The sequence below is a fragment of the Apus apus genome, chromosome 19 (genome assembly GCF_020740795.1).
Source record: "Apus apus isolate bApuApu2 chromosome 19, bApuApu2.pri.cur, whole genome shotgun sequence".
NCBI lineage: Eukaryota > Metazoa > Chordata > Aves > Apodiformes > Apodidae > Apus > Apus apus.
Window position 1 is genome coordinate 3,829,980 of NC_067300.1, and position 26,961 is coordinate 3,856,940.

At 47.2% G+C, this 26,961-nt stretch overlaps 1 protein-coding gene across 2 annotated transcripts in view; it reads right to left on the bottom strand.

Moving 5' to 3' along the window:
- Positions 1-26,961, bottom strand: part of ASTN2 (astrotactin 2) — a 332,514-nt gene that overhangs the window by 195,191 nt on the left and 110,362 nt on the right. Inside the window, exons 6-7 of one of the 2 annotated variants that reach the window (XM_051636914.1) lie at positions 14,219-14,365; positions 2,220-2,387 (exon numbers count right to left, since the gene is read on the bottom strand). In XM_051636914.1, coding sequence (XP_051492874.1) covers positions 2,220-2,387; positions 14,219-14,365 — 315 coding nt within the window. The remainder of the gene's footprint in view (positions 1-2,219; positions 2,388-14,218; positions 14,366-26,961) is intronic. The other variant, XM_051636915.1, reaches the window with a different exon arrangement.

Below are 26,961 nucleotides of genomic sequence, written 5' to 3' on the forward strand. Positions count from 1 at the left end.
AAGCGATGCCCACAGAATGTGCAAGTGAATCAGTTTTGTGCATACAAAGCAGGTAATTGTGCTCACAAATCAGGATTTGCATATGCTGCCGAAAATGGATGCTCTCATAAATGTTACTGGCACTGGTAAGTGAGGCTAGTGAAAGATCCAGCACTCCTGGATGTTACGCAGAGAAGCCCAGTGCGTGGTGGCAGCGGCAGCGCTGGCAACATACTCACATCTGTCCAAAATAGGGAGAGTGAGGAGAGGTGACTGCAAGTCCCAGAAGATGACAAACCTTCCCTGTTCTCATTTCAAACAGCACCATCAGCACCTGCCAAGAGGATGGGGCACTTTGGATGAACCTCTTCAGCGGAGGACACATCCTGACCCCAGCAAGGTACCTGTCCCATCTGATGTTGGGGCTGTGGCACAGCCACTGGGTCATGGCTGCAGGGGGAAAAGCATCCACTTAGTTATGTATTTGCAGTCATGTCAGACCAACTGGCAAGGCTGTTTCCAAGGCAGGGGGGAAGGAGAAAGATGATATTTTACTCATGTGCAGATGTTGATGATCCCTCTGAAAAGCCCTGATGAGCTGGTGCTTTGCAATGAGGTTTGAAATTTGTCAGGGGGGCAGCAATCATTTAATTAAAGAGTGTGCACATGTCAAAGACACGAGGGAAAGTAAATTAAGGCCAGGCAAGCAAAAATGTATTTTGGCATTTCACAGTGTTTCAGAGCCTCCATTTTCAGTGTAGATTGTTACTCATCCTAAAGTAGTACTTGGTGGCTGAAGTAATGAGTCAGAACACTTGTACAGACAGATCCAACCCAAGAGGTCTTGAGTGCTGGGAAAGAGTAAGAGCTCCAGTCTCACCAGAGAGAGCCTACATGACCTGTGGTCTTCTGCCCAAATGTGCCAGGAGCCTGTGGCACTGCTGCTGAGGACGAGTCCTGCCCAGAGGTTTGCCCACACGTTAGGGCAAGGAAGCTTTGGGACAAGGCTGTCTCCATAAATGCCATGTCAAGTGGCTTCAAGGGGACGGCTGAAGTCAGATTAGCTATAAATGTGCTGGAGGACCTCAAAGCTGGCTCTGCTGTACTTCACAAGGGAAACCTTCAAGACTTTCATCCTCCAGAGAGGAAAAACCTCAGTCCATCCTCCTCATCAACACTTTGCCCAGGCCAAGAGGACAGAGGAAACCCCCAGCACCCATCTCTTGGGATGCTCACAGAGATTATAAAATCCCTGATCTGAAAAGGTTGAAATCTAGGTAGGATTTATGTCCTGTAGTAAAACCACAGAACTGCCTCTCTTATGGTGATAAAAATAAATCACCCTTAAAAATAGAATGACATTAATAAAAATAAATCTAAAAATACATGCAGTGCATCATGGAGTTATGGTCTGCTCCCAGCCTGGCATGGAAACTATGATCTGGGTAGGGTGTCAGATAGGTACTTCCAAAGGTCTGCTTTTCAGTGTGTGATTGCTCAGCTCTTGTGAAGTCTGGACCTCTCAAGGGCAGCATTGGGCTGGCAAGCAGAGCCACGGGGCTCTTTCAACAAGGAAGTCACAGTCTGACTCTTTACAGCCTCCCTGCGGTTTCTGCTGGAACATGAGTACTAAGAGAACATTGTCTTGATTGGAAAACACATTTCTGAGACCATGTCCCACCCAGGCAGACACCCTGCCTTCATTCACTAGTTGCACTTTTGCTGGTTTCTGTGTTCATGGCTCACTGCAGATTTCAAGATCCCTCTGTGTTACCCAGGAACACAGAGACCAGAAGGAAAAGTCACACTTCTCCTTTGCCCAGCCCCATATCTGAGAGCTGAGCAGGGCTGGCTGCTGCTTCACAGAGGCAGCCTTTGCATACAAGGAGAACATAATAAAAAAGGAAATGGATGGAGACAAAGCAAGCTTGTGAGAAGTTTTTGCAGACTGGACAGCAAAATAGCACAGCTTAGAGGCAGATAAACTCCACATGCCTGCACCTGCCACACCAAAGAACTGATAGGTCCCCCATTTCAAATCCCCATCCTTCTGCCCACATTATTTACACTTTGCTGATGAGGATCACCACTTTCTGACCATGCTGCTACCTCTCAGGCCTCTGTGCCTACCACCTGGCTGACACAGGTAAGCCAAGTGGGCATCAAAGTACCCAAAACCAAAGCTTCTCCCTTGCATCTCCAAGCTTTGCAAGTTCTTCAGTCTTCCTGGCCTCCCTTACCTGTCTCTTGGTCACACAGCTGTTCACAGGCATCAGTGGTCCTCTGTCCACAGAGGTCTCTCACCCAGGGGGATGTGGCATTGATCTGATAGTAGAGGGACAGCTTGGCTGGATTAAGCCAATCAGAGATATCCAAGTAGCTTCCCTCGCTCACAACAAAGCTGCTGCCTAGAAGGTGGAAAAAAAACATATACAGTAGGTGAGTGTAAAAAGCAAAAAACCAAACCCCAACCCACCACCACCACCATGCATTTTGTCCCAATACCAGAACACTCTACAGAAACCAATGTGATACTAATCAGCAAAATAATACTGAGCTCACCAACACTCAGACCCAAATAACTTCAGTTGAACATTCCTCTCCATATGAATGTGAACCAACAAATAGTCCACCAGCTGGGACACTCCTCTGCCCAAATAATCCCCAATCCATGCCCTGCTTAGCATCACGAGATGCTGGATTTGATTCCCAGGTCTCTGCAGAAATACAGACAATTGTAATGATCCCAATCCATAAGATCAGAGCAGCACTTCCCCAGCTCATGCAGGCAGTGCCTGGGAGATGTCAGGATGCCAAGCTCAGGGCATGGATGGGCAGTGGCTGCAAGGTCTGTTCCCACTTGATTTCTTTAGCTTAAGGTGAGTTAATTGGCCCAACACGTAATGAGCACTCTCGTGTCAGAGACACTCCCTCACCCTCTCCCTCCAGAATGTTACAAGTCAATTCTTCCTAAAAACCTTTTCTTACAAAATCTTATGTTTCTTTATTTTGTGAAATGTATTTTTCCCCACTGGCATCTGGGAATATGCATCATCTAATTAGCCAAATAGATTTTCAGTTCAGCCCAATCATTTTCTTATCTAACATCTGAGGCCCAGCATTGCTTGGGGGATTTTGCAGGCACAGAGGTCCTCATTAACTCTGATCTTCAATTACATTGATTATAAGACTGCCTCCATAATAGTGCTGCACAGATCAGAGGGGAGCCAAAAAACCTCTGCCATTAAGTGGTACATTTTGCAAAAGTTACCAGGGTAAAAGCTTCTAAAAACAGGGGAGAAGAAACCTTCAAAGAGGAGCAGGCAAGAGGAAATGCCAGGGAGCCCAGGAACTAACAGACATCCTTCCACTGGATGCCAGGACTTGCAAACACAAGCAAAATTTGCAACCTCAATCTGAAGATTCAAATCCTGCTTAGTGATCACCCAAGGATAGCAAGTCAATACAACCAGGGTGTATCTTCATGAAACTTTTGGGCTTGTATCACTTGGTAAAGGACAGGGACATTATTTTTCTAAGCACTGCATAAAATCTTAGTTCAATGAAATCCAAGAAGATTAAAAAAGCAGGACAAAAAAAAAAAAAAAATAGCAGCAACCACCCCAAGGAATCTGCATGTACAATAACTCCTGATTTCCTTCTGGAGAGAATCACTGATGCTACAGCAAGGAGAAACCCTTCTAGACCTCATCCTGTGCCACATTATCCATGAAGGAGGGGAAGAAAAAAAAGAGCAAAGCTTAAATTCAAGCATCCCATTGAGCGACCCCATTTCCAGGCACCCTGAGATCTCAGCATCATGTACGTTCAGAGACACATCCCTACACTCAAGGCAATGGAAGCTGCCAAGCTACTGCCTGGTGAAGCAAATGAAAACCAGAAATCCAGGATCCAGCTGCTCTGGAGACACAGGAAGGTGGGAGCCTGCAGGATACATCTCAATCAGACACAGGGCAGCAGTAAATTGCCAGGAAAACTCCACAACACCAGTGGAAAACGTGGAAACATGGAGCACAAATCAGTGCCTCAGAGCCACATAATTTTTCTTTTAATTCTGCTTATTTTCAATTAATATTTAAAGACAGTTTTAAATGCCAATTATATCTATTGCTGGTTTATTTTACCAAACAGAAATGCCTCGTAAAGGCACTGGAAGTGTTTACTATTTGTGTGTAGGTGTCTATGTAGTAACCTGTCAATCTTGCTTTTTTCCTTATTTTTGTAGTACCCTGCTAAAGAAGGAGGCTTGGGAGGCATGTAAGCACGTTTTGAGGCTCAGCTACAGTCAAATCCCTCTGCACCCAAAGACTGAAGAGGAAAACCACCAGCTCTTGAGTAAATCCCTACTTAATGAACCCCACTTCTAGTTAAAATACAGCCAGCCCGGAAGTAACTGAAGCAAATTAGACATAAAATAGTCATAGAATTAGTAACCATCAAGACTAAGGTGACTCGATCTAGCAAAGTATCCTGGCCCAGGAGCTGCTATGCAGAGGGGACCTCATGGTTAGGTGGGTGATGGACAGGTGACCTCTGAAGCTCCTCATAACCTCTTCAAGAGAAGGAAGCACCTTCATGGCCCTGCTACCAAATTTTCATTTCCTTCAGAAAACCTGGCCTGCTTGCTGCTGGAGTACAAAACCCCCAACAAAGCTCTATTTTTGGAAGTACCTCCTAAATCAATATCAAAATGCTGATACACAGCCAGGGGCCTATAATTTCTTTTTCAGCAGAAGCTTGGTGTCCATGTAACATCACAAATTTGGGAGGCTTGAAATCATGTGCAAATGGATCAAGCTTTGTCACATTCTGTACATAGAAGGACCTTTCTAACTATAACACAATAGTAACTTAAATTTAAAAAGTCCTGGTATTTTCAAGATAAACTCCTTATTTTGAGTTTACTAAGCCTGATTGAGAAATCCTCCTCAACATCAAGTGTTTTTAAAAAAAACAGATGTGAAAATATTTGAACCCAAAAATCCCTGAATTCAAGTTCAGTGTAAAATGAGGTTTTGCTACTTCAGTTCAAAAAAAAAAAACAAAAAAAACCCAACAAACTCAAAAAACCTGGGGAAATGAAAGGCTTTAATTAATTGTAAACACTTTCTTTTTTTACTAGGAGGAAGGAGTGGACAACTTCCAGCACAGAATTGTCTCAGATCTTTGAAGCTGAGTGTGTTGCAGCTCAGCTGGGTAAGATTTTGAGAGATGTTCTCAGACACTCTTATCACCTTCACTCCCATTGAAAATACAAACAAACAAACATCCCACCCTTGATCCCTTTATAGCTTGTCTGAGAGAATAATAACAGGAAAAAGGTGTCTTACAAATATTTTGAAAGCTAAAATTCTGAAGATTTCAAAGCCTTTTCACACAATTTTTCTCTTTCTTTTCAAAGGATCCACACAGAGAAAAGAGTTTTCAAAAATCACCAGCCTGTGCTTATCAAAGCCATCTTGAAAAGCTCGGCAAGGGCAGGTTGAGTATCAAACCCTTTCAGCAACCACCCAGAACAAACATTCTCTAAGCAAGAGCCATTTCAAACATCTTTAGCTTGCCAGGAATATCAGCCAGGGTTGTTTTTACCAGCCAGGAGTCTCTCAACAGAAGGAAATGGAGGGGGATGGAAGGGGGGGGGGGGTGTGTGTAACAGGAACCCCTCTGTTACAGGGCATAGACCTCTCTCCAATCACCCTCTGAAAATCTGCCTCCAGAACTCTAGACCCCACAGAACTGCCCTACACCCACCCCCAGCCTACAGTTCCTGCCTGTGGACACCAGTGGGAAGATCCCAGAAGAGACACTCTCCAAAGACACCCACCCTGCTGTCCCCTACTTTGAACCCTGTTGCCTCCCAAGTATCCTCCTAGACACATGTTTTGAACTTCCTACTCAAAAGCTTGGTAAAATTCCCCTTAAATGTAGACATTTAAGTCCCAAGGTAAAGCAGCCATCAGGGTAAACAACCATCAACCCAATAAGGGAATGCAACAACAGAATGGCAGCTCTCCAACCACCACCACCTCCTCCTTGCAGGAACCCCCATTGTAGGACACATTCCTGGAGCACCACTGGCTTTACAAGCCAGTCTATGCTGTAGATCAGCATGACAGTGCCATGGAGAACACCAGGATGCAGCTACACAACCACCTCCCACCTCCATGAAGTCCACCTGGACTCTGGGCATCGATTTGTTTGTTTTTTTTTTTGTAGGCATGTGTTTTTCTCCCCCCTTTCTTCTCCAGTGCTGATCAAAGCCAGATCAGCGAAGGCAGCAGCAAAAGTTCATGTCTCTTATGCTGGGGTCTCCTTCAAAGTTCAGTGGAACTGCTTAAGCCTTGACAAAAGAGGCTTGAAGTTTTGACATTTCAAAAATCATTTTCCTGAACACAACAAGATAAAACAGCTCAGAAGAGATTTCTAACAAGGGAAAAGAACAAAGCACCCAAAAGGCAGCCACAAGGGTTTGGCTTTTCCTTTCTCTCTCTCTCTCTCTTTTTTTTTTTTTTTATTTTTAACAGAAAAGATAAAAAAATTTTTTTTTTAAGAATTTCTATTTTTTGCTCTCAGCTATCTTTGTCTTCTCTAGCCCATTCATTATTTCTTGGCCAATGACACTCCTTTTCATCTAAAATTAGTATTTTCTGCTAGAAAGACACAGGAGGTCATACTACAGGTTTCTATTAATGTATCCATCCCTGTACTATCATACAATTATAACCCTGTTACAGATCTTTTTTTAAACACTAGAAGAAGGATAATCCCTCTTGCTCCATTCTGTAGGTACAAAGAAAACCCCTATTTTATTTCTTCATAGCCTTTTTTTTTTTTTCTTTTTTTTTTTTTTCCTGGTTTAACTTAAAAGATCATTTCCCAAAGAGACAACTCCTTCCCTATCAGCTCTTTCCACTGATCATCTCTCTCTCCTGTCCTGATCCCAGGAAATGAAAGCTTCTACATCTTAAATTTTGTTCAGAAAAGTCAGCAGTACCTGACAGAAGTTGGATGCCCAGGACACACACACACACACTGCCCTAAGAAAACAAGGAAGGCTTGGTGCAGGATTGCACCCAGAGACTGACAAGGTGCTCAGCTTTACCACCCCTATCCTGCCCAGTGCAAAACTAGGTAATTTTGGAAGAATTTAAATTCATCAAAGTAAAAATCTTCATTCTACACTCTAATTTGGATCCAGGGATATGACTACATCAGTTGAAAATCCAAGCTATCCACTTCAGCTTGTTTCTCAGATGGTTTCTCTTTGAACAAAATGAAACGCTTAAGCAGAAAGCTACGGTAGCAAGTTTTTAAAGCAACAACAGCCTTTAGACAAGTTTTTTGTTTGCTCTTCTATAGCTGAAGTGCACACACTTTATACTGCACGTACTGCTTGACTCTTGGATGTCTTTTCAGCACATCAATTCCTTGCATGGCCTTGGGCTGCTCAAACCCAGCCACTGCTGATCAACCCCAGAGAGCCCCATCCCTCAGACACACTGTCAATCCCACCAGAGCTTTGTCACTCTGGCAAAGCAGAAGAAAATTAGTGATACAAATCTGTATGTAATTACAGCTCAGACTAGAAGCATCTTTCCTGGGGGAGGGGCAGGGTTACATTTTAATTGTTAAATTGCACTTTCTTGATGATTCTGACAGCCTCTTTGTTTGGCTTTTCTTGACAGTCAGTCTTGATTTCACCAGGGCTGAACTTCCAACATACATCACACATACGTAACTATACAGAGCAGGTGATGACTTGGCAAACTTTTCCCAAACCCAAGTGAGGTGGCATCTTCCCACCCCCACCTTGTGGTCAAGCTCACTCTGCAGCAAGACCTCTCACGGCATTATTAGACAATATAATTGTGTAGGTGTTAGTAACACACATCTCATTTCTCAGTAGGTGTCTGGGCCAGCAATGGCTGAGCTGGAAAACAGACTCCTAAAGAAAAGCTTCTCCTTAACACTCCGTATCTCCCAACTCCCACACTCCAGCCTGGGGCTCCTTCTCAGTGATGCTCTCTAGATAGTGGGCAAGGGTTCAGGCAAATCCAGCCTAAATCTAATCACATCATGCAGTATATGTTGGATGAGTTATGATAAGCTTTAAAAAAACACAAAGTGTGTGTGGATGGCAGAAATCACGACCAAGATGTAGCACGTGCAAAGTTAATACACCACAGGACAGAAACGAGCTACCACCCACACACTGAGAGATTGTAGATCAGCAATGCTACTTGTGCCTAGAGAGATGGTAGAAAGATTCATGCTCTGGTTGGACAGGGCTCTGAGCAACCTGATCTAGCTGAAGATGTCCCTGCCTATGGCAGGGGGGTTGGACTAGATGACCTGTAAAGGTCCCTTTCAACCCAAACTATTCCATGATTCTATGAAGTAGCACATTCCTGGCAATGCAACCTCCAAAATTCCTCACAGCATTGTTACATCATGGCTGCTGTAAGAACCCCATGAATTCTTGTTTAAAATCAAACGCGTGGCCTAAGCCTGCTTCCCAGAACCAACCCACCACCACACTGCCAGCAGGCAGGGTCTCATCCTGCAAGTGCAGAAGTCAATGTTTGCACCTCTCCTTCTGTGGAAGGGAGCAGGTTAGTTCATCAAAGACACTGTGCTTTACTGCAGTCTTCCCCCATCATCCTTCCCAAATTAGAAGGCAGATGATGTTGGTAGAAGCTCAGCAGGCACTGGGAGATGCCACCTCCCCAGTGGTGGGTGCATCCTGCCTCTCTCAGGGTGCAACAACTCCCAGCTCCAACCAACCATCCAATAGTAACACCCATCCCCTATGCTTTGCTCCAGTAAATCCCACAAAGGAGAAAGGAGGAAGCCTTTGCCTTCCCTTGCAAACTGAGCTGCCCCACAGCCTGGCACCCTGTGGCAGCCACGCGGGCTGGGGAGCTGGGAAGAGTCGAGCAGAGGATCACAAGCCTGTCAAAGGCACGAGAAAAACATGCTGTATTTCAGCCTCCAGAATCTTATTAGTTCTCCATGCAAAGAACGTTCACGCCATAAAGTCGTCTTGGAATCCCTTTGATCCACACTGATACAGTTTATAAATTGATGTTAATATTTAGAGTTCATGTCTGCTAACGCTGCAGCCATTTGCTCACATTTTCCTGCCAGCTAAGCAGGCGAGGGAACAGGGGTGAGCTGCAGAGCAGACACGAGGTGACCCAGCAATTATGGGCTGATGGAATTAAATGCAATCTGTAAAGCTGCCCCCAAACTCGGCCACCTTAGCAGAAACACACGAGGTCTGGGTCAGCCAGACCTGGCACCAGGTCTGCAATAGGGAAATGCTGCTTCTGTGGAGACATGACCCTGGTCTCTGTACAGCAAAATAGGCACCACCACAGCAGAATGACTCCAGGGGGAGAAAACAGCACAAGAAAAATGAGATTTCAAGCTAGCAAATTCCTTCTACAGATTTCAGATGGGGCTGGGACCAGCTGAGGAGGATGGGGCACCCCAATGGCAGCACCTCTCTGAAAGCTGATACCTTTCAGATCAGATTCCTTTCTCCATCCTTCTGGTATCAACCTGGGGAACCTTCACATGTAAAAATGAGCTTTTCCTCATTGTAAAAAGGAACAGGGAGGCAGCTTCTCCCCCACCTCTCACTGCTCATTTCTCTGCGGCCGCATGCGCAGCACGTGCTGAGCACACAGGCAAGTACCTGAGGACACAAACTAATGCCTGGTCACCACTGAGGGCTGAAGGAGATTGAGCAGGAGATGTCAAAAGTAAACAGTTTAAAGCAACACGTTTAATTAAAACCCAAATGAGAAGTTGTTGCGAGTCCAACAATTGCAATCTGCAGAGCTCTGGCAGCCTTCAGGGAAAATTAACACGAGCTGCAAATAGCAGCATCCAGTTCCACCAGTGACTTGGAGGTAACAGTCATAGGGGGAAGGTAAGAAATGATCTTCAGATGAAACAATTCCTGATCAGCTGTATGAAAACCACAGAACATCAGACGGGCAGAAGCAGAGGCATGAAGCTTAAGAGAAGAAATAAATAAAAAATAATAATAATTTAAAAAAGAAGCTACAAAGAAACTTCCTCCAACTGCCACCTCATCAGACACTCAAACCCAAAGTGTGGCAATCCCACCTTCTGATGTTTTCCTGGCTTTGCCTTGGGAGGGTCAGGGCTTGCTTTCCTCCTCCTGTCACCTGCAGGTGAATGTTCACCTTGGGAGAAATCATCAACCTTTGCAGGAGGCTGAAGCAGAAGTGTGGGGGCTCAGAGCACAGCCCAGGGCCCGGGCAGCACACGCTGTGCCTCTCCTCCCACCTGCATCACCCAGCCCAGCTGCAGCTCAGCCAGGTTTCAGAAGAATTACCACATCTCCTCTGGCACGCAGCTCAGAAGAGAAGGGATAGAGGTTGTGGATGCCCCAAAATGTCTTTGAAGTGATAGAAACCTGCTTTATGCCCTTTGCTTTATTTCCACTTATAAAACAAAGTCCTACAAAGTCCCAAGCTAAATGTACCTCTTGCTTCCTTCTGTGCACCTGAGGATCTCATCTACCTCTCCCACTAAAGTATCCAGATACAAACATCCACCCACACCGTATATAACCTCTTTGCAGGCTGTAAAACTGGGAAGCTTTAATTGATACTATATTTCAAACTGTTGTGCAGCAAGGACATATTCCAGGCTGAGTCCTCCAGGGTATCTTTCTCCAGCCCTGCCTTCCCTGCAAGCTGCTCTTGTTGCTGCATCTCTACTTTTTGAATGATTACTTACAAGAAGGAAAAAAAACACAACAACCAAACAACCCAACTATTGAATGTGTAGAGCTGAGTGGCTCACATATTCATAAAAGCTTTTATTGCTCAGATGGAAGGACTCTCTTCCCTTTCTTCCCCCCTTTGACACTGCTAAAGGGTGCTCTAAATAATGCTTCACATTTTCATATCCTCATAAAAGCCACATGAGTCTTTCTATAAATCTGAGCCATCTCTGAAATCAGCACCAGGCCTTCTGCTCAGCATGTTGCAGAAGGGAGATGATGCTCCCACCATCCCATCCTAAGAGCAGATTTAGAGGCACTGACCCATTGCCTGGAGGAAGGAGCCCCCAGCCTGCCCCACAAGCCATGGGAGCTCCTGCCAGGCTCTCCTGAACTGAAGGAGGCCACCCCATGAAATGAAGGAAGAGCAGCTGTATAACCCAGGCAATAATTGCTCAGATGGGAGAGGAGCCAGGGGGGGAGCTACATCAAATGAACAAAAGGTTGAAAATTAACAGAGAGAGAGAAATAAGGGAAATAAAGACAGGCTGGTTATTAATATTGCTGCTTGGAGTATGCTGTCCCAGCCTTTGCTGCCAGTTGGCTTCTGGTCCCAGTCCTTCCCTTCCCCTTTCCCATTCTGCAGCTCCAGTGGGCTTGGGAGGTTCTTTCTCTAAGGCCGTTGCTGGCTGCAGAGGGGCAGAGCTGCTTTCCTGAGAGGCTACAGACATTTGGTGGAGCTTTCCCCTCCCTTCCTTTTCCCAGCTTGGCTTTGGCTCCTGGCATGCTGGAGCTGGCTGGCATCTATTTAAAGTTTCCTTCAAAGACGAGTTTTCATCTGCTAGGAAAGGGATTTCTTTCAGCCTCTGTCTTTGTTTGGCTTTTCCTGCAGAGGTGTTGGTAGCTGCTCCGCTCTAAGATTTTCCTTGGCTACTGGCATCTATTGAAATACTGCTTTCACAAAGGGAAGAGAGGGCACATCTTATCACACATGGGAACATCTCCTATGAATGCACCATCCTTGCCTTATCAGAGTGCAAAATACAAAAGAGAACAGCTTAAGGAACCAGACTGTTGAAGTACACGGCAACATTCATGGGACACGGTGCAGGTGCCACGTGAGAGGTTGGTTTAAGCCTGATCAAAGCTCCCAGCCCCAGCTGGGCCAAAGCCATCAGCTTTGCTCACGTGGGAATGTCTACACCAACCTCTTTCTGCATCCAGGCAAAAAGCAGTTTCCAATCCACCCAGGAGATCACCAGGGAGGAGAAAATCTATTTTCCCATCATCAAGACTCTGGGTACCAAACCTCTGCAAATACAACCAGCCACGTTTTCTTGGGTGTCATTAAAATTCCCCAACCTGGCTCAGCTCTGTGATGTCTTTAAATGTTTTATAATATTTTGCTGCCAGTTGGGTACTGCCTTGGGATTTGTTGTTATTCAAAAAGAAGGGACAATTTGAAGAGCTTTTCTGTTCCCAGGCAAGGGACGCTGCCATCACAAAAAATAAGGAGGTTTCAGTAAAAGTGATAGTCACTGCAAAATGTCTGGGCTGCTTCTCTGTGAAGAATTCAACTGTTTCTCATAAAAAATACTTTTAAAGTTTCTGCAGTTTGTAATTGTATTTTACAGTTTCATTACAAAGCTCATTTTAATTCTTCTCCAAACCGTTTTTACCAGTCCTTTTGCCACTTTCTCTTTAGAAAAGTCATTAAGTCAAGACTGGAGATCATCCCATTTCCCCAGTTTCAAGGATATTAATCTGTTTTATTGGTATTTCATTGTCATTTCCATTCGAGTGTTCTCTGTATTTGCATAATTTTCTTGCCATCCTCTTCCCTGGTGACAAGCACAGGCTCAGCTTTTCACTTTAATTCTACAATCACATTGTATTTTATTTTATTTTCTGAGGAGATGCTGTTTTCTCTGGGCCAGAACCACAGCCTGGGAGCAGGATGCTGAGGTCCTGTCTCCATCACCCAGTTCTTGACTGGTCTTCAGCAAGTGCCAAAACCAGCTGTGAACTCAATGATGAGCTGGCCAGTGCCTGTCTCAAAGGGACAGAAGGTAACACCACAGCAGCTTCATTTCCCAAGTGCAAAAAGAATTGTTGTTCTCCAGCTACTCAGAATAACAAACTGTGAAGTCTTCAGAATATTTATGTCCAGCCTGGACAATACTTAAAGCCATTTAGAAACAGATCAAGGTGTAGACAAGTCCCTTGTTTCAAGTTACACCATTTTCACGTCCCCACTAATGTTCAGTGCCTCCAACCTGAGACCAAAAAGTAGACCTTCTCCTCCTCCTTCCTTTAAGAACCAAGGTTTGGGTGCTGGGATAGCCTATGTACCCAGAAACTGGGTTACTGGGTTGCTATTTCCAGACCCAGGGATCAGAACAAAAGCAGCTTCACATGCCAACATCAGGGCATCAACCCCCTGGCTGCACCCAACACCCATCCCACGAGCATCATCAGGTGCTGCCATAGAAATGGGGCTACTGAGGGTCAGTGGTGGGGCTGAGGAGAGCACACGTTCTGTCAGTGCTGCAGCACAGGTAGCATCCTACAAATGCATACTAAGGCCAAGAAGAAACCACTCTTAGGGCCAAATCCCTCTTCAAATGTGCTGGCAAGTCCCTCCCCGCCATGGGGTGATGGTTTAAGCCCCTCTCCATCACTCTCTGCTGCTGCCATGTCACTGCACCACTTGAACCATCTCTCCCCAAAATATTAATCCCCCCAAGAACTGCCCTCCATTCCAGACCCCAAAAGTGGGGGGGGTGTACAGGAGCTGGCTGCACCAGGACACCCCAGCAACCCTCCAACTCTGTGCAGTTCATGGCAGAGAAAAGGTGCCCCTTCTACATGCCCCAAGCAGAGAGACGAGCACAAGAGCTGAGGGATTGGAACTGACTGAATAATGGGTCCCGTCTGCTGCAAGAAAATGAAATTTGCCTTCATGTTACTGAAAACTTGCACTCAACACTCACTGCACATTACAAAGAAAAGGTCAGTGAAACACAACAAGCACAAAGAGCCCAGCTGGAGAAAGCAATAAATAATGGTAGCATCCCTTGTCTAATTTTTCAGTGCATCTCTGCCTTTGCTTAAACCCTCTCATTTTCCACTCCACACTGCTGCAAGGGGCTGGGATGAGCAGCTTTGCTGCTTCTGGACAGGAGGACATCAGTCTGTGCAGGCTCCCAGGGCCCATCATAGAGCTCAGAGGAAAACAGGAATGACCATCAGACAAGATTAGTAGTAGCAGTAGTTATACTACTACTACTACTAGGTAAGATTGAGAAATGTTGTCCTTGAGCTCACAGATGTGCTTTGCTCCTCTGAGAAGGAAGATCCCTGCAGCTGAATGCAGCCAGGGCAATCTCCGTGGGACCCCCCTGTCCCTAACACAGCCAGTGGGGCAGTGGGGGCTGAGTCCCTGGAGGGTCTTACCGTCCGCGATGAAGTGCTCGGGCACATGAAGTGTCACCTTGACAGTCAGTGGGCAGGAGAGCTGGGAGCCACACACCACAGCCAGGACACAGGAGCTGACTGCAATCAGGGTCAACGCTGTCTTGTTGACTGGGCTCTTCATTGAACCTGGAAACAGAGAGAGGGGTGGGTGGCCAAAAGACACAGCTATAGCAGGCCTTGCTCAGCTGCTCCCCTTCCCCCGTGGGTGCAGGAGAGCCCCAACCGCAGGGAAGGGCAGCCACTGAAAACAAAGATCAGTAGCCCTGGATGAGCTCCTGAGGTCTGCAAACCCTGTCATTCCCATAAAAAACTTGTTTGGTTGAGTTTATAACATTTGTTTTGTTTCTTTCACTGAGATACATCTGTCTTGGAGACTATATTTTTCTAGAGGAGGCAGAAAACCTGCTCAGAGCAGTTCAGACCCTCTCCCTGGAACCTTTTATCCCTGGAGCTATTCACCACACCTGCCAGGCTTCCCCACCACCTTCATTTCAGGTCAGCTTTGGTTTATTTGGCAAATCTTGTCAAATAAAAAAATAATCAAGCCAAGTCTGAGGGCTGCCTGCACTGTGGCAGTTTGCTTTCCCTTAACACCAGGAGAAATCTACCACTGAAGATGTTTTATAGCACTAATGAGTGTTAATTATTTATTATCAAATCAGGCTTGGTTCTGTTTTATTTGGATTTCTTTTTTTTAAGCATTAGGTGAAGTCAACAAGCCAACAAGGAGCCTGAGCATCCACAGGTCTAGAGACAAGTAAAAGCCCACCAGGAAACCCTCATGGAGCTGTGAGGTGTTAAGGTGATTCACTGTCAACTAGAGTTGGCTGAGACAGAGCAGCACCCAAACTCTGCTGGGAAGGGAGTGAAGCTAAGCAACAAAATCACTGGGAGAGGCCTGACTGCCCCAAGAGATTCAGATGCTCTGACTGGGTGCAGGCCAGGAGTGCCCATGGGTCCAGATGAGACATCCTTCATAGATGACCAGGAGGAACTGTCCTCTGCCCAATGGTACCATCTCAAGATGTCCCCAGTGCCTGAGAAGAGAGCAGTTCTGGAGACCACAGCTTGGAGCACCACTGGTGCCTCTCCAGACCCACTGCTGCTCTGACTACAACACGTCTCCAGTGGCCACCAACCCCAGCACCTCACACCAGTTGTTCACTTTGTTCAAACCTAATGACAGGCACTTCACAGAGGAGCTGGTTCTGATTAGAACTGATTAGTACAGCAGTGCCAAGGAATGGGCATTGCCAAGCAATTAACCCCAGCACCAGCACAGTGTATTGCAGGGTGGCTGGGATGACTGAGCTTTGGGCACAGCCAACCTGCTCAGGATTCAGGTGAGGACACTTATTTATTCTTGGAAGCCAGTCCAGGCTCTCTGCCCTCACTCCCCAGCCCTCATCATCTCATCAGAAAGATGAGATTTAAAAATCATCAGTTTGAAAATTGAACGGGAAATACATCCAACAAGTTAGTACTTGCACACTCTAATCTGACCACAGCTGCTGTTAGAGATGCTGGTGCCAGGGCAGGGATCTTGTGCTGAGCCCATGGCCTGACACACATTTTCCAGGCAGGAAAATCCATGCCCCACCAAAGCAGGATGGGGCTTGCACCGTGGATGCTCCAATCAGCATTTGCAGGACAAGAAAAAGGAAATCTGCTGGAAAATACCTCCCCCCACCCTGACCAACAGGAGGAAGCAAATGGATTATTTATGAAGCATTTTTACTTTCCTTACACATGCATCACCTAAACCAGCCTCCCCACCCCTATTTCACAGCTTTAGTGCCAATCTCCTGTGCTCCTCACCTTGTAACCTCCTTTTTTTCCTTCCCAATCTTTATTCATATCATCAGCATAATTTAGCACCTCCTTGGGAGGCAAATTCATCCTCTGGCTGGCCATGCTGTGCCTGCCACAAACCCTGCCTCTGCTTGCAGTTACTACACTCATGCAAGAAGAAAAAAAAGAGGGAAAAGAAAAAGGAAGAAAGAAGGAAAAAAGGCTCCATCAGGATAATTGGACACAGCCAAGTATACAATAGACCAGAGAACACTAGATTTTACCATTATAAATCACCTTTCAATCCAGGGTCTTAAAGTGCTTTGCAAACATTAAATCACAAATCCCTTCTGAGTCAGATAAGTATTATCCTCTGTTCACAAAGAGCCTGAATCCCAGGTATGGCAGCAGCTTTCACCATCTTGCAGCCACTGTGGAGCTGAAGGAACTAGGATCCAAGAGCTTCCATTCCCATCACTCCACAGTTTGTTCTTTCCCCTGACTGAGAGGAGAGGGGCACCGGAGCTTGAAACAGCAAAAAGCCCAATATAGCTCAATGAGTTTGAGCTTGGCTGCCCAAGGAAAGGGACAATGTGCTACAAGTTTCCTATAATTGCCTTCCCCACTCCTCTCCCTCCTGCTCCTCACTTGTTTCCATCACAGTGCTAATTATTGACCTCTAGAACTGCCTGATGTTGGCTTTGACCAACCGAACCAAAACAGCAGGCCTTCTGCTTGAGTAGAAACTGGATTTCCAGCTCAGCTCTTTATTGCTCATGGCCAGTTTGCTGCCAGGTTTGAGAGGAGGCTGCTGGAAAAGCGGATCCTTCCCTTGCTCTTTAAAGAGAGGGACATGGTTCCTATTCTCCACCCCATCAGCTGCTCTCCAGACCACTGGTGCTCCAGCAGAAGCACTCCTGTGCTGTGTGTTTGAACATCTGCCTGGAGGTAAACAGCTTCAAGACAGGCCACAACCTTCAAGCCATTTTTAGCAAGCCACTGCTAACCAAATCAACCTCAATAAACCTACCGGGGTTTCTTTCTCCTGTTCAAGAGGTGAGAACATGACCAATTCCTTTCTTGCCCCAGGGGTATCCTAACCCATCTCCATAACTCAGGCAGAGCCACATAAATAAAAACACCTCCAGACACTGGACATGGGAGCTCAGCCTGTGTGAAGCCTGTGCCTTCCCTTCTCTCCTTGTCATCTCCAGGATTCTAGGGAGTGAAGATCTGCAAACCCAAGTCTACTGAACAAGCTGTTCTCAACCTCCTTGACCAAGAGGGGAAAGTCTGAGGGGCAATGGAAGACCTTCATGGACGCCTGATGGAACTCAGGAGCCCTAAGAGCCTCAGTAAGTCTTTGTTTGGATCTTGTGGGGCCCGAAAGACCCAAGAGGAAGTTGGTGATCAGGCATGGTTCAGATCAGACTCTCTCTCCAGATTCCTCTGCCCTAATAAATCCTTTGTATATTGAGATGACCTCACTATATTTTTAATTAAACCTGTTTCTATTGTGTTTCGGATGGTGGCAACAGAGGGCGTGGGTGCCCAAGAACTCAGCTGGGTTATTTAGGGGGAAAATGATGGCCTGAGGAGCAGGCAGAGCAGCAGACAGGACACACAATAAGGATGAAGAATAAGAGGAAATTATTCTTTCCACAATGAGGAGTAATAACCTCTTACCCTGCTTGCAAAAGCAAAGGAGACAGAAGCAGAAAGACAAACCTATTGTAGGGCAGAATGGTACTTGAGATGCTTCATGTTAACAATCTGCTTGACAACAGCTTAATTAGACTAGAAGACAAGAAGAGCAGCCAGGACAGTGGTCAGATGGGCTCTGGCCTCCTCCACCTCTCCCACTCGGGATTTTTTTCCTCTTTAACACCAGTGTCAATTAGTCCAGCTCCTGCCTCTTGAATAACATGCAGGTCCCTCTGCAGATAGTTCCAAAACAGCTTCCAAAGAACCACGTTCCCCTGAAGATTTTGCACCTGCTGCAAGATGACAATAACTTCAAAGCCACTGGGATAAACAGTCTGCAAACAGCCCCTCCAAATGCACCGTGTCTCCTTTGAAACACCATTTTCTCGAGCTGTTAACCCCTTGCTGCTTTGCCCACCTAAAGAACACAGGGAGAAAAGACCCAACAAAACTCTGTGCTCGTTTCTCTTGAACGTTGGCAGTGCTGCCTAAATTTAAGACGGGGGGAGGGAAAAAAGATCTGTTCAGAACACGCATGGATTTACAAGCAACACAAATATCCCATGCTCTTGGTAATACGATGTTTCTAAATCAGGCTCATAAATACATGCTTGGGAGATTAGTCTATAAAAAAAAATAAACTTTAATTACCCCATCTCTATCAGCACACAGCCCATGGTGTTAGCCATATGTGGGTGTGAAACACCAAGTGCTTTGCAATTTCCCCACCCCCCCCCCCCGCAGATAATAGCATCATACAAACTGTTTCATAGCTACTCAGATATTAAAATGTATTTATACTGCCTGAGGAAGACGGGGATGGGGAAAGGGAGAACAGCGAGTGCCTGAAGTGCTTAGCAACGCTGGGCGCAGCTGCCGCGGTGTCACGCTGCATGCGGAAGAGCCCGGCACGGGGTGAGCGGCTCATCCCGCATCCCGGGGAGCAGCCCATCCCGCATCCCGGGGAGCAGCCCATCCCGCATCCCGGGGAGCAGCCCATCCCGCATCCCGGGGAGCAGCCCATCCCGCATCCCGGGGAGCAGCCCATCCCGCATCCCGGGGAGCAGCCCATCCCGCATCCCGGGGAGCAGCCCATCCCGCAGCCCGGGGAGCAGCCCATCCCGCAGCCCGGGGAGCAGCCCATCCCGCATCCCGGGGAGCAGCCCATCCCGCATCCCCGCACTGCTCCCGACACTGCTGCCAGCATGTCAGAGGAGTTGGATGCCCCTAATGATCCTTCTTTATGTTCCAGCAGAGGCTCATTAATACGGTACAACTGCGTTTCCAGGGCACCCTCACACACAGAAACATCACAAGGTGTTTTACAAGTGGGAGATCATGTAGAACCAAATCAAATGCCAATTAAGATGAGCAGCAGCCCTGGCAGATGGCTTTTGCCATGGAGCACCCCTGCACCAGGGAGCAGCACTGCCCATCTGCCCCTCCACCCCTTCCACTTCAGCATGGTCCTTCTTTCTCCAGCAATCCAGACACAAGGTAGCACAGGAGGGGATGTGATGAGACAACCTCCCTTTAGACAGACACAGCTCTCCCATACTATGGACCCCAACAAGCATTTGTGGACCACTCTGCCCCAGAGCCACTTACCCCAGAAGGGGATGGGTGCTGATGCAATGAAGCCCCCAGGAAGCATGAGAGCAGAAGCAGGCGTTTCATTGCAAACCCTCCCTACAACGCTCAGCCTCAGCTTCTCCTCCAGCAGGAACCTTCTCCATCTCTGCCCTGGACAAATCCCAAGTGATGGAACCCACATCTATGGTCTGCATGTGGGCCAGGGCTGGGGGATGTCTCCAGCCTCATTCCCAGAGGAATGCCGGCAGGATTGGGATCAGCCCTAAAGTCGTGGTTTTCTTCCCCTCCATGCCAAGGGAGACCCCTCTCACCTCCCAGAGGTGAGGCAGAGAGGGTGCACAGAAGAAAGGATGGGGAAAGCAAGGAGGAAAGACAGCAGCATTGTGCAGCAGCCGGGTGAGATCAGACCCTTCTGGATTTATAGAGGATTTGATCTTGCTAAGCACACCCTGAATCTGATTAATACTATTAACATTTATGAATTATCCACTAGCAATTAGCCGAGGAGTCCTCCCATACAGCATGGGGGGGTGCAGAGTGGGCAGCCCTAGGGTCTCTGGGGTGTCAGGTGTGGGTTGCCAGACCCCGGGGAAAGTCAAGGATTTGGTGGCTGAGCTCTGGCACACATCACTTGCCCTGGTGAGCTCTCATGCTCCTCCAGCAGCCTGATCCTTGGCTTTGTATGTGTTCCTGGAGTTTTAATGCCTCATGTACTGAATAAATGTATTTACATCCTATCCGAGCAGTTGCCCATGGAGTTCCCCTTAGCTTTAAACCACCACACCTGCAGCTCACAGGGAGACATCACCAGCAAATTTCATGAAGGGGAGGAGGAGGAAGGGGGAAAACAGAGGGAAAGAAGTCCTGAAGGTTAGGCAAGGAAGGGGCAGTATAGGGGAGGGGGGAAACAGACAAGACCAAAGTGACACAGGTGGACATGGTGGGCTGACCCACCAGCTCCATCACCAGCAGCCCTGTCACCATAGGCAGGTTCTCCTGCCTGCATGTTTCAGACCTCCCCAGCACAGCAAAGAGGGAAGAATTTGTACAAACCCAATTTGCTCTCCTGGCTTTCTTATATTTTTTGCATTTCTCTGGGCATGGACATTCAAAATCAATGAAGTCAGTCTGGTTTTCATGTTCTGGGTGCTGAATGGGTTGAGATTAAATCATGTTAAAGAAAGAGTTACATATTTAAAGGCAGAGATTGACTGCACTGGAATTTTCTTTCATGTGAATCAATGGAAACACTTCTGGAATGAAGTCCTGATCCTTTTTTTTTTTTGTTTTAAGCTCCAAATGAGTGCCAATTTTACAATATACAAACACAAAGGCACATCTGAGTGGAAGGCTTCATTTTAAGGAGGAGGGAAAGCAATTTTCAATACAGTGTAACCAAAACATTATTCCTACAGGAAAAATAAGAAGGAAAAAAGTAATCATTATCTATGAAATAGCTTGTGTTGAGTCACAGCCCAGGGAGGATTGTGCTCAGCAACCAAAAGGCTGCTCAGATGGCTGAATTGATTTTGGTGACTGGGAGGGAGAGATGATGGAGGGCAGGCTGCCAGGGAGGGCTGCAGACCCAGCAGGAGATGCCCCAGCACCCAGAGAGCTGCCCATTGCCCTTGGAGCTCTGCCAGGCCCTGCCTGCTCTCCCATTGCCACTCCACATGCAGAGCTGCACTGCTGCCTGGGATCTGGGCTGGGATTGTCAAAGCCAGATGCATTACAAAAACAAAACATCTTTCCCCCTCCCTCTGTTCCTTTTGGAATAGATGCAAAATAGCCCAGCAGAGTGTGAGTAAAACTAACTCCCCAAGGTTGGGGCACATCCCCTCCATGCCTCAGTTTCCCTCATACCCAAGGACGAGCTTCACCAGAGCAGCCTGACATCTACCACCCTCTGCCTCCTCCCACTCTTCCCCCTGCTCGTGTCAGGAGACAAATCCATGGCAGCACGAGCGTGCTGAGCATCAGATCCAAAACACATCTTCATTTCCCAGCCACCACTAACCCTCACCCTCCTCCCGCCCGCATCCAGCCTCGTGTTTATGTTCCGCTTCCTGGGAAACAAGAGACTCGTTACCATGCGGAGGGCGACAGCAGAGCGATTAGTGAAATTTGTTACCCACATGCTCTGAACAAAATTAAATTAAAAGTGCTGCTTTGCTGTCAAGATAAGGGCCAAGCTGGAGAGATAATTTTTCACTCTCAAACACTCAATTACTCGCTGAGGCTGTATCAGATACAATCAAAAAATAAATAAATAAAGAGAAAGACCCACATTGCCTCCAGGAACAGATGTAAAAGCTGTTATCTCTGGCGCAGGCCGGGGAAGTGAAAGAGCCTGTGGCTGCTGTGGCACCACCGCTGCTTTAACTTGCAGACCCCTCAGTGCCCCGGACCACACTTTGCAACCAGCTTCCCCCTCTCCTCCAAAACCTCAGTACCCTCCACATGTGCCCAGGCACAGGCAGGGGGTGTGTGCAACCCCACACCTACAGTCACTCACAGGAGCAAAGAGGCTGCTGGAGCAGCTCCAGTCCAGCTTCCCCAGCCAGACAATGTGTGATGAGGATGGAGAGAGGCTCTGGGTGGGTTTCATTTGCTGATGCAGCGCCTACTTACTCTGCGAGCAAAATAAGCCATCATGCAAAAGCACCACATTTGTTTGCTTGCTGGAGAAACAGCATCCAAGATGGAGATTCTGAGAGCTAAGAAAGGCTGGACATTACTCATGTCCCCCATTGGCAACACCACTCCAGGGCATGGCCATTGGCTGTGCTGCAGGGATGCAGCCTCGGGCACAGATGGACTCCTGTGCTGCAGGAGGCAAAGCTGAGACTTGTACCATAAAGTTATCTCATCCCCAGAGGTTTGGGGATGTCCTGGCCACATGGGACCTTGGTTGTCCCCTCTAGGGTGCTCTTTTCTGGCCTTGCAGAGAGTTCCATGTGTCATGAACTAGCTGGGTGTGCACCAGAGATCAGCACAGACCCATCTGCAACAAGTGGCTCTGTGTACCCTGCCTGGTGAAGGTCCTGTGAGCACAGAGAGACAGCATGAGCTACAGACAGACACATTACTGCTTTCCACTAGAGTAAGCAACCAAACCCATGTTTGCTTTATTGCCTTTTGTCTCCCATTTGACTCCTGACAGCATCTCCCCGAGTCTGGAGGCTGTTGGCATGATGAGCCAAACCCAGTGCAGACTCCCAGAGGACGGGTCAAGGTGCTGCCTGTGGTGTTTGCTCCCTCCGGCAGGGCCAGGGGCACCAGCACGGCACAGAGAGCTGTACCCAAATTTCATTCTGCATTTCGTTTAGTTCCCCATGAAATAATAAGTGTCTGTTGCCTCCGGAGACAGGAGAGGATCAAAGCGGAGCTTCCTCATATGTAACAGACACCGAATACCTAATATTCCCTTATAAAAGGCCTTGTTTTAAACACCAAATACAGAGGCAGATCAAAGCTCAGCTTCTCATTTCTCTAACAGCTCTCTGAAGACTCCACCAGCCAGCGAGGCGCACACACGCGTGGCTGACACCAATCCAAGGTACATAATTGGACCCAGCTAATTCATCTAAACCATCACCGCATTCTATGGAAACATCCAGGTGCCTTATTCATGGAGATGTCAGCTAAGGAGTACCCCAAAACCACGTCCTCCCTTCCCTGGGGTGTCAGGGATCTCTCCTGGGATGGGACCAGGTTGCTGGGATGGGAAGGTACCACCTGAATGGAAGCTACTCATGAAAAGGGGGTGGGATACTGCCCCCTCCTCTTCTAACAAGCTGCAACAGAGATGATGCTGAGGGGTGAAGTGGTATCAGACCATAGCGTGGAGGAGCAGGCTCGAGGGGTCTGGCTTGGGCTAACACAGACACCAGAGCCTACTTGAAGAGCAGCAACCATCTGAGGATGTTAGATGAGGGATCCCAGGTGGATCACTGTGCTGGGCCCCTCCAGCACACCTCAACCATCACGGTATCCACAGCATCCCTTTGTGCTTGTATCCAGTGCCTCACTTTGTGTCCAGATTTCCACCAACTCCCTGTACCTGACCCTTGTGCTGGGCAGGAGAGCTAAAACAGTCCCAGCCCCAGGGGCTTGCCAGCAGCCATGGGGGCTCCAGCAGGTCCCAGGGGCCTAGACAATGGCTGGGCTGCACAAGGGGGCAGAAGCTCTCTGGATGTCTGAGATGCTCAGTGCCTCACAGGCACCACCACCACTTTCCCCACCTCAGTTTTCCCTCACCCAAGCAGCTGCAGACCAGCTGTGATGCCGATTTATTCTTCACTTAACCTTAGAAACCGTCTCCTAGAAGGGCCATTAAAAGAGCAGGAACATTTCTGTGTTACAAAGCAGCAGTTCCAAGGCCTGAGGAAGCAGACAGAGGTGCAGGATGCTCATCATGCCTCCTCCCTCCCCACCAGCAAGCCAGGGCAGGTCCTGTTAAACTCCCCAAGTCCTTGGTGAGCTGCACAGTGGCCAGCCCACTGCTGCAGGGAGACTGGGATGGCCTTGGAGTTAGCAGTGCTGCTTTTTTTCTCCTCCCTGCCACCAACCTTTCTCACAGTTTGAACAGCTGCCAGGCAGACACCACATGTGACCTGGGGAGCTTAAGGTTGCAGATTCAGACCCAGAGTAGAATACATTTTGCTGGGCAGGAGGCAAGCACTACCTAATGAGGATGGAGCAGCAGCCAAGCACTGTGCAAGTGGTTCTGCCTCCTTGGTTTGTTTGGGGTATTTTTTTTCCACAAATATTTTCCTCCTGAACTCAGAGGGGGACCTGACTGAACACATCTCATGCTGCTCAGGAGAAGAGAGAAACTGAGTATAGAATCCAAGCTTGGCATTGCACATGATGGGCAGCTGGGGCTGTGGCTTAGCATCCCTACAGCACTGGCAGATCACTCTGGCAGGGGCTTCAACACTGGTGAAAGGTGTGATGACTGACAGTCCTGGAGACAAGAGTCATCAACATGCCACAGCTGGCATGTAAGGAGCTTCCCATGCTTCCCAGCTTACCCAGGGAGCAGGAAAGGGGGTAGCCATGCCCCTGGGCAAACAGAGCCCTGGCACATGCAAATGTGTTGTAAACAGGTTGCAATAAAATCTAATTTCTGGAAAATCTCATGGAGTCAGTAGAGTCAGCAGGAAGGAGCAAACCAGCCACCACTGGCCCAGCTGAGGTTCCCTCCAGCCACTCAGTGTAGAGCTCCATGCAGCCTGACAGACTTTCTCAGGACTTGTTTCACTTGGAAAAGCAGGACATCAAATGCAAATCCCCACTCCCTTGGGACTGCACTTTGACCCTACAGTCAGTGCTGCTGTCCAGAGCAGAGGTCACACTGATCCACCCAAAAGAAGCAGAGGACAGAGAGCTGGCGTGGGCACAAGGCTGTGATGGAGAAAGGGGATGATGCCTCTCTTAAGACGGGTACGAACACTTGAGTACTTCCCAGCATCACCCAGCTTCCCAGGACACCGGGGACCAACATTACCTCTCCCATATCAAATCCCAACAATGAGACTCAGCCCAACAGCAGGCAAAGACCAAGACTCCATGGGAAAGTCCCTTCTCCATTATTTCTCACACTCTTCCCTCCTCTCACTTCTCTGGAGAGTGTCCAAAGACAGGGGAACATAAGCATAAGGGGATACAACAGACCTAGAAGTCAGGAAGATGGTGGTAGAGTGTCCTGGGACCACAGAAGGTGATGCCTCAGCCATCCCTGCCTCTGTGCTCAGACTGATCAGATTTACTTCTCAGCACTGAAATCTAGTTATCAACATGTCTGCTGCTCCTGAGCTAAAAGAACAACCTCTTTCTTGCTCAATATTTACCTATGGGAACAACCCTCTAATAAACCTTGCCAAGGCACTACAAAAACCTGCAATCTTTCTTCTACAGGAGACAAATTCCACAACCACTTAACCAGCCAGCTTCTACAAAACTTGAAGTAAAACCAAACCTACATGTCACCTAAGTGGAAACTTCCTATCACATCAGCTGGGATCAATGCCTTGACAGATCCAGTAATTAGATTCAATCCTACAAAACCTGATCCGAGGAGAGAAACCCTGAGGAATCTCTCCTTGGACCAGATAACTATCTCACAGCACCTGCAAAGACACACAATCCTGGTGAAATCAATACAGACACATCATTGTAAGAATTAACTGTATCTGACTACGTATCCCTCTCTATTAGAGTTATGATCTCGTCCAATTATGGATCTTTGTTGAACTCATAATTATGAGTTTGGTATTGTGACTTCCCACTAAGCTATTGCTTTTCTTTCACAGGGGAGACAAGAGTCAATGAACAGATAATGGAAATTTCCTTTCAGGGATGAAGCAACGGCAAAATTTAGCTAGACAGGAGGGGAAGTACAATGGGGACTTGATGCAAGACAATTCCCTCAGCTACTCACCATGAACATGAACACACCAGGGTCTTGCAGCATCACTCAAACACTAACATAAATCTAACAGCCAACTCTGAACAACCATACGAGGAGGCTCTTCCTCTTGAATTCCCTTCAAACACAGACATCAAAGCTACCCAGGTGAACAACAGCTTATTCAAAGGAAAGAAAGGAATTCTTCCCATGTATCTCTTCCTTTATATTTGCTCTACCAGAAAGCTTAAACAAACAACCCAAAACCAACATATACGTCAATATCTTTGTAGCCAGCATACAGCACGAGCTTGCTTTGAGAGACTGACAGCATTTGACCTCATGGGAAATGGCATCAAGGCAGCAGAAAAGCAAAGATTTATCTGCTTCTCATTAAAACACAGATCTCCACACCTTGTTCACACACCATCTCCCCTTTTCTTGTGGTAGCTGAAAAAAATTCCAAACTTCGATGACTTTTCAAAATGACTTTCACACCCAGTCCAGTATTTCAAATTAATCAATTGAAAAAACTATTTCAGCACTTAGGAAATATTCCCCCTGCACCAGCACCTTTTTGGGACCATTTCTTTCATCCCTCTTTGCAATACAACTAATTTCTACCTTCTCTTGCAAATCATTTTCCCCTTAACACAGCTATGTTTGTATTGCAACGGGTAACTTTAACTCATTCATTCTCTCCCTGCTTTTCATCAAAAGCTCATTAGAAACCCAGTAAGAACTACTTGTGGTTCTGAAACATGTGGAAAAGAAACAAAAACCTGAATGCCCAGCCTTTCAGCAGGAACAAATGCAATAGATCCCTGTGCATGTCTTTGTTTATTCCCACGTGCAATCCTCAAGCTGATCAAAGGTGTTGAGGTAATTTCACATTCAAACAAACACATTGTGAGCATTTATCAAAATGCTGAATCTTTGAGACAAACGGGGCTGTGGTGGGTGAAGGCATCTATCTGGTGTGCTGTGCTCTGCTGAGGCTTCATAGGAAAACAAATGGAGGGAGCAGACCTAATGAGAAATTTGGAAATTGCTTCCCAACATAGTTATTTCCTGACAGTGATTTTTCAAATGCAGCAGCAAAGCTCGTCCTGTCCTCTGCCAAAGAGCTTAGTGAGAGGGTCCTGAACAAAAATGATCTGGTGTGATGTGACCAGAGGAAAGGTGGACATTGATTTCAGACTGTGGATTATGTCCATTTCTC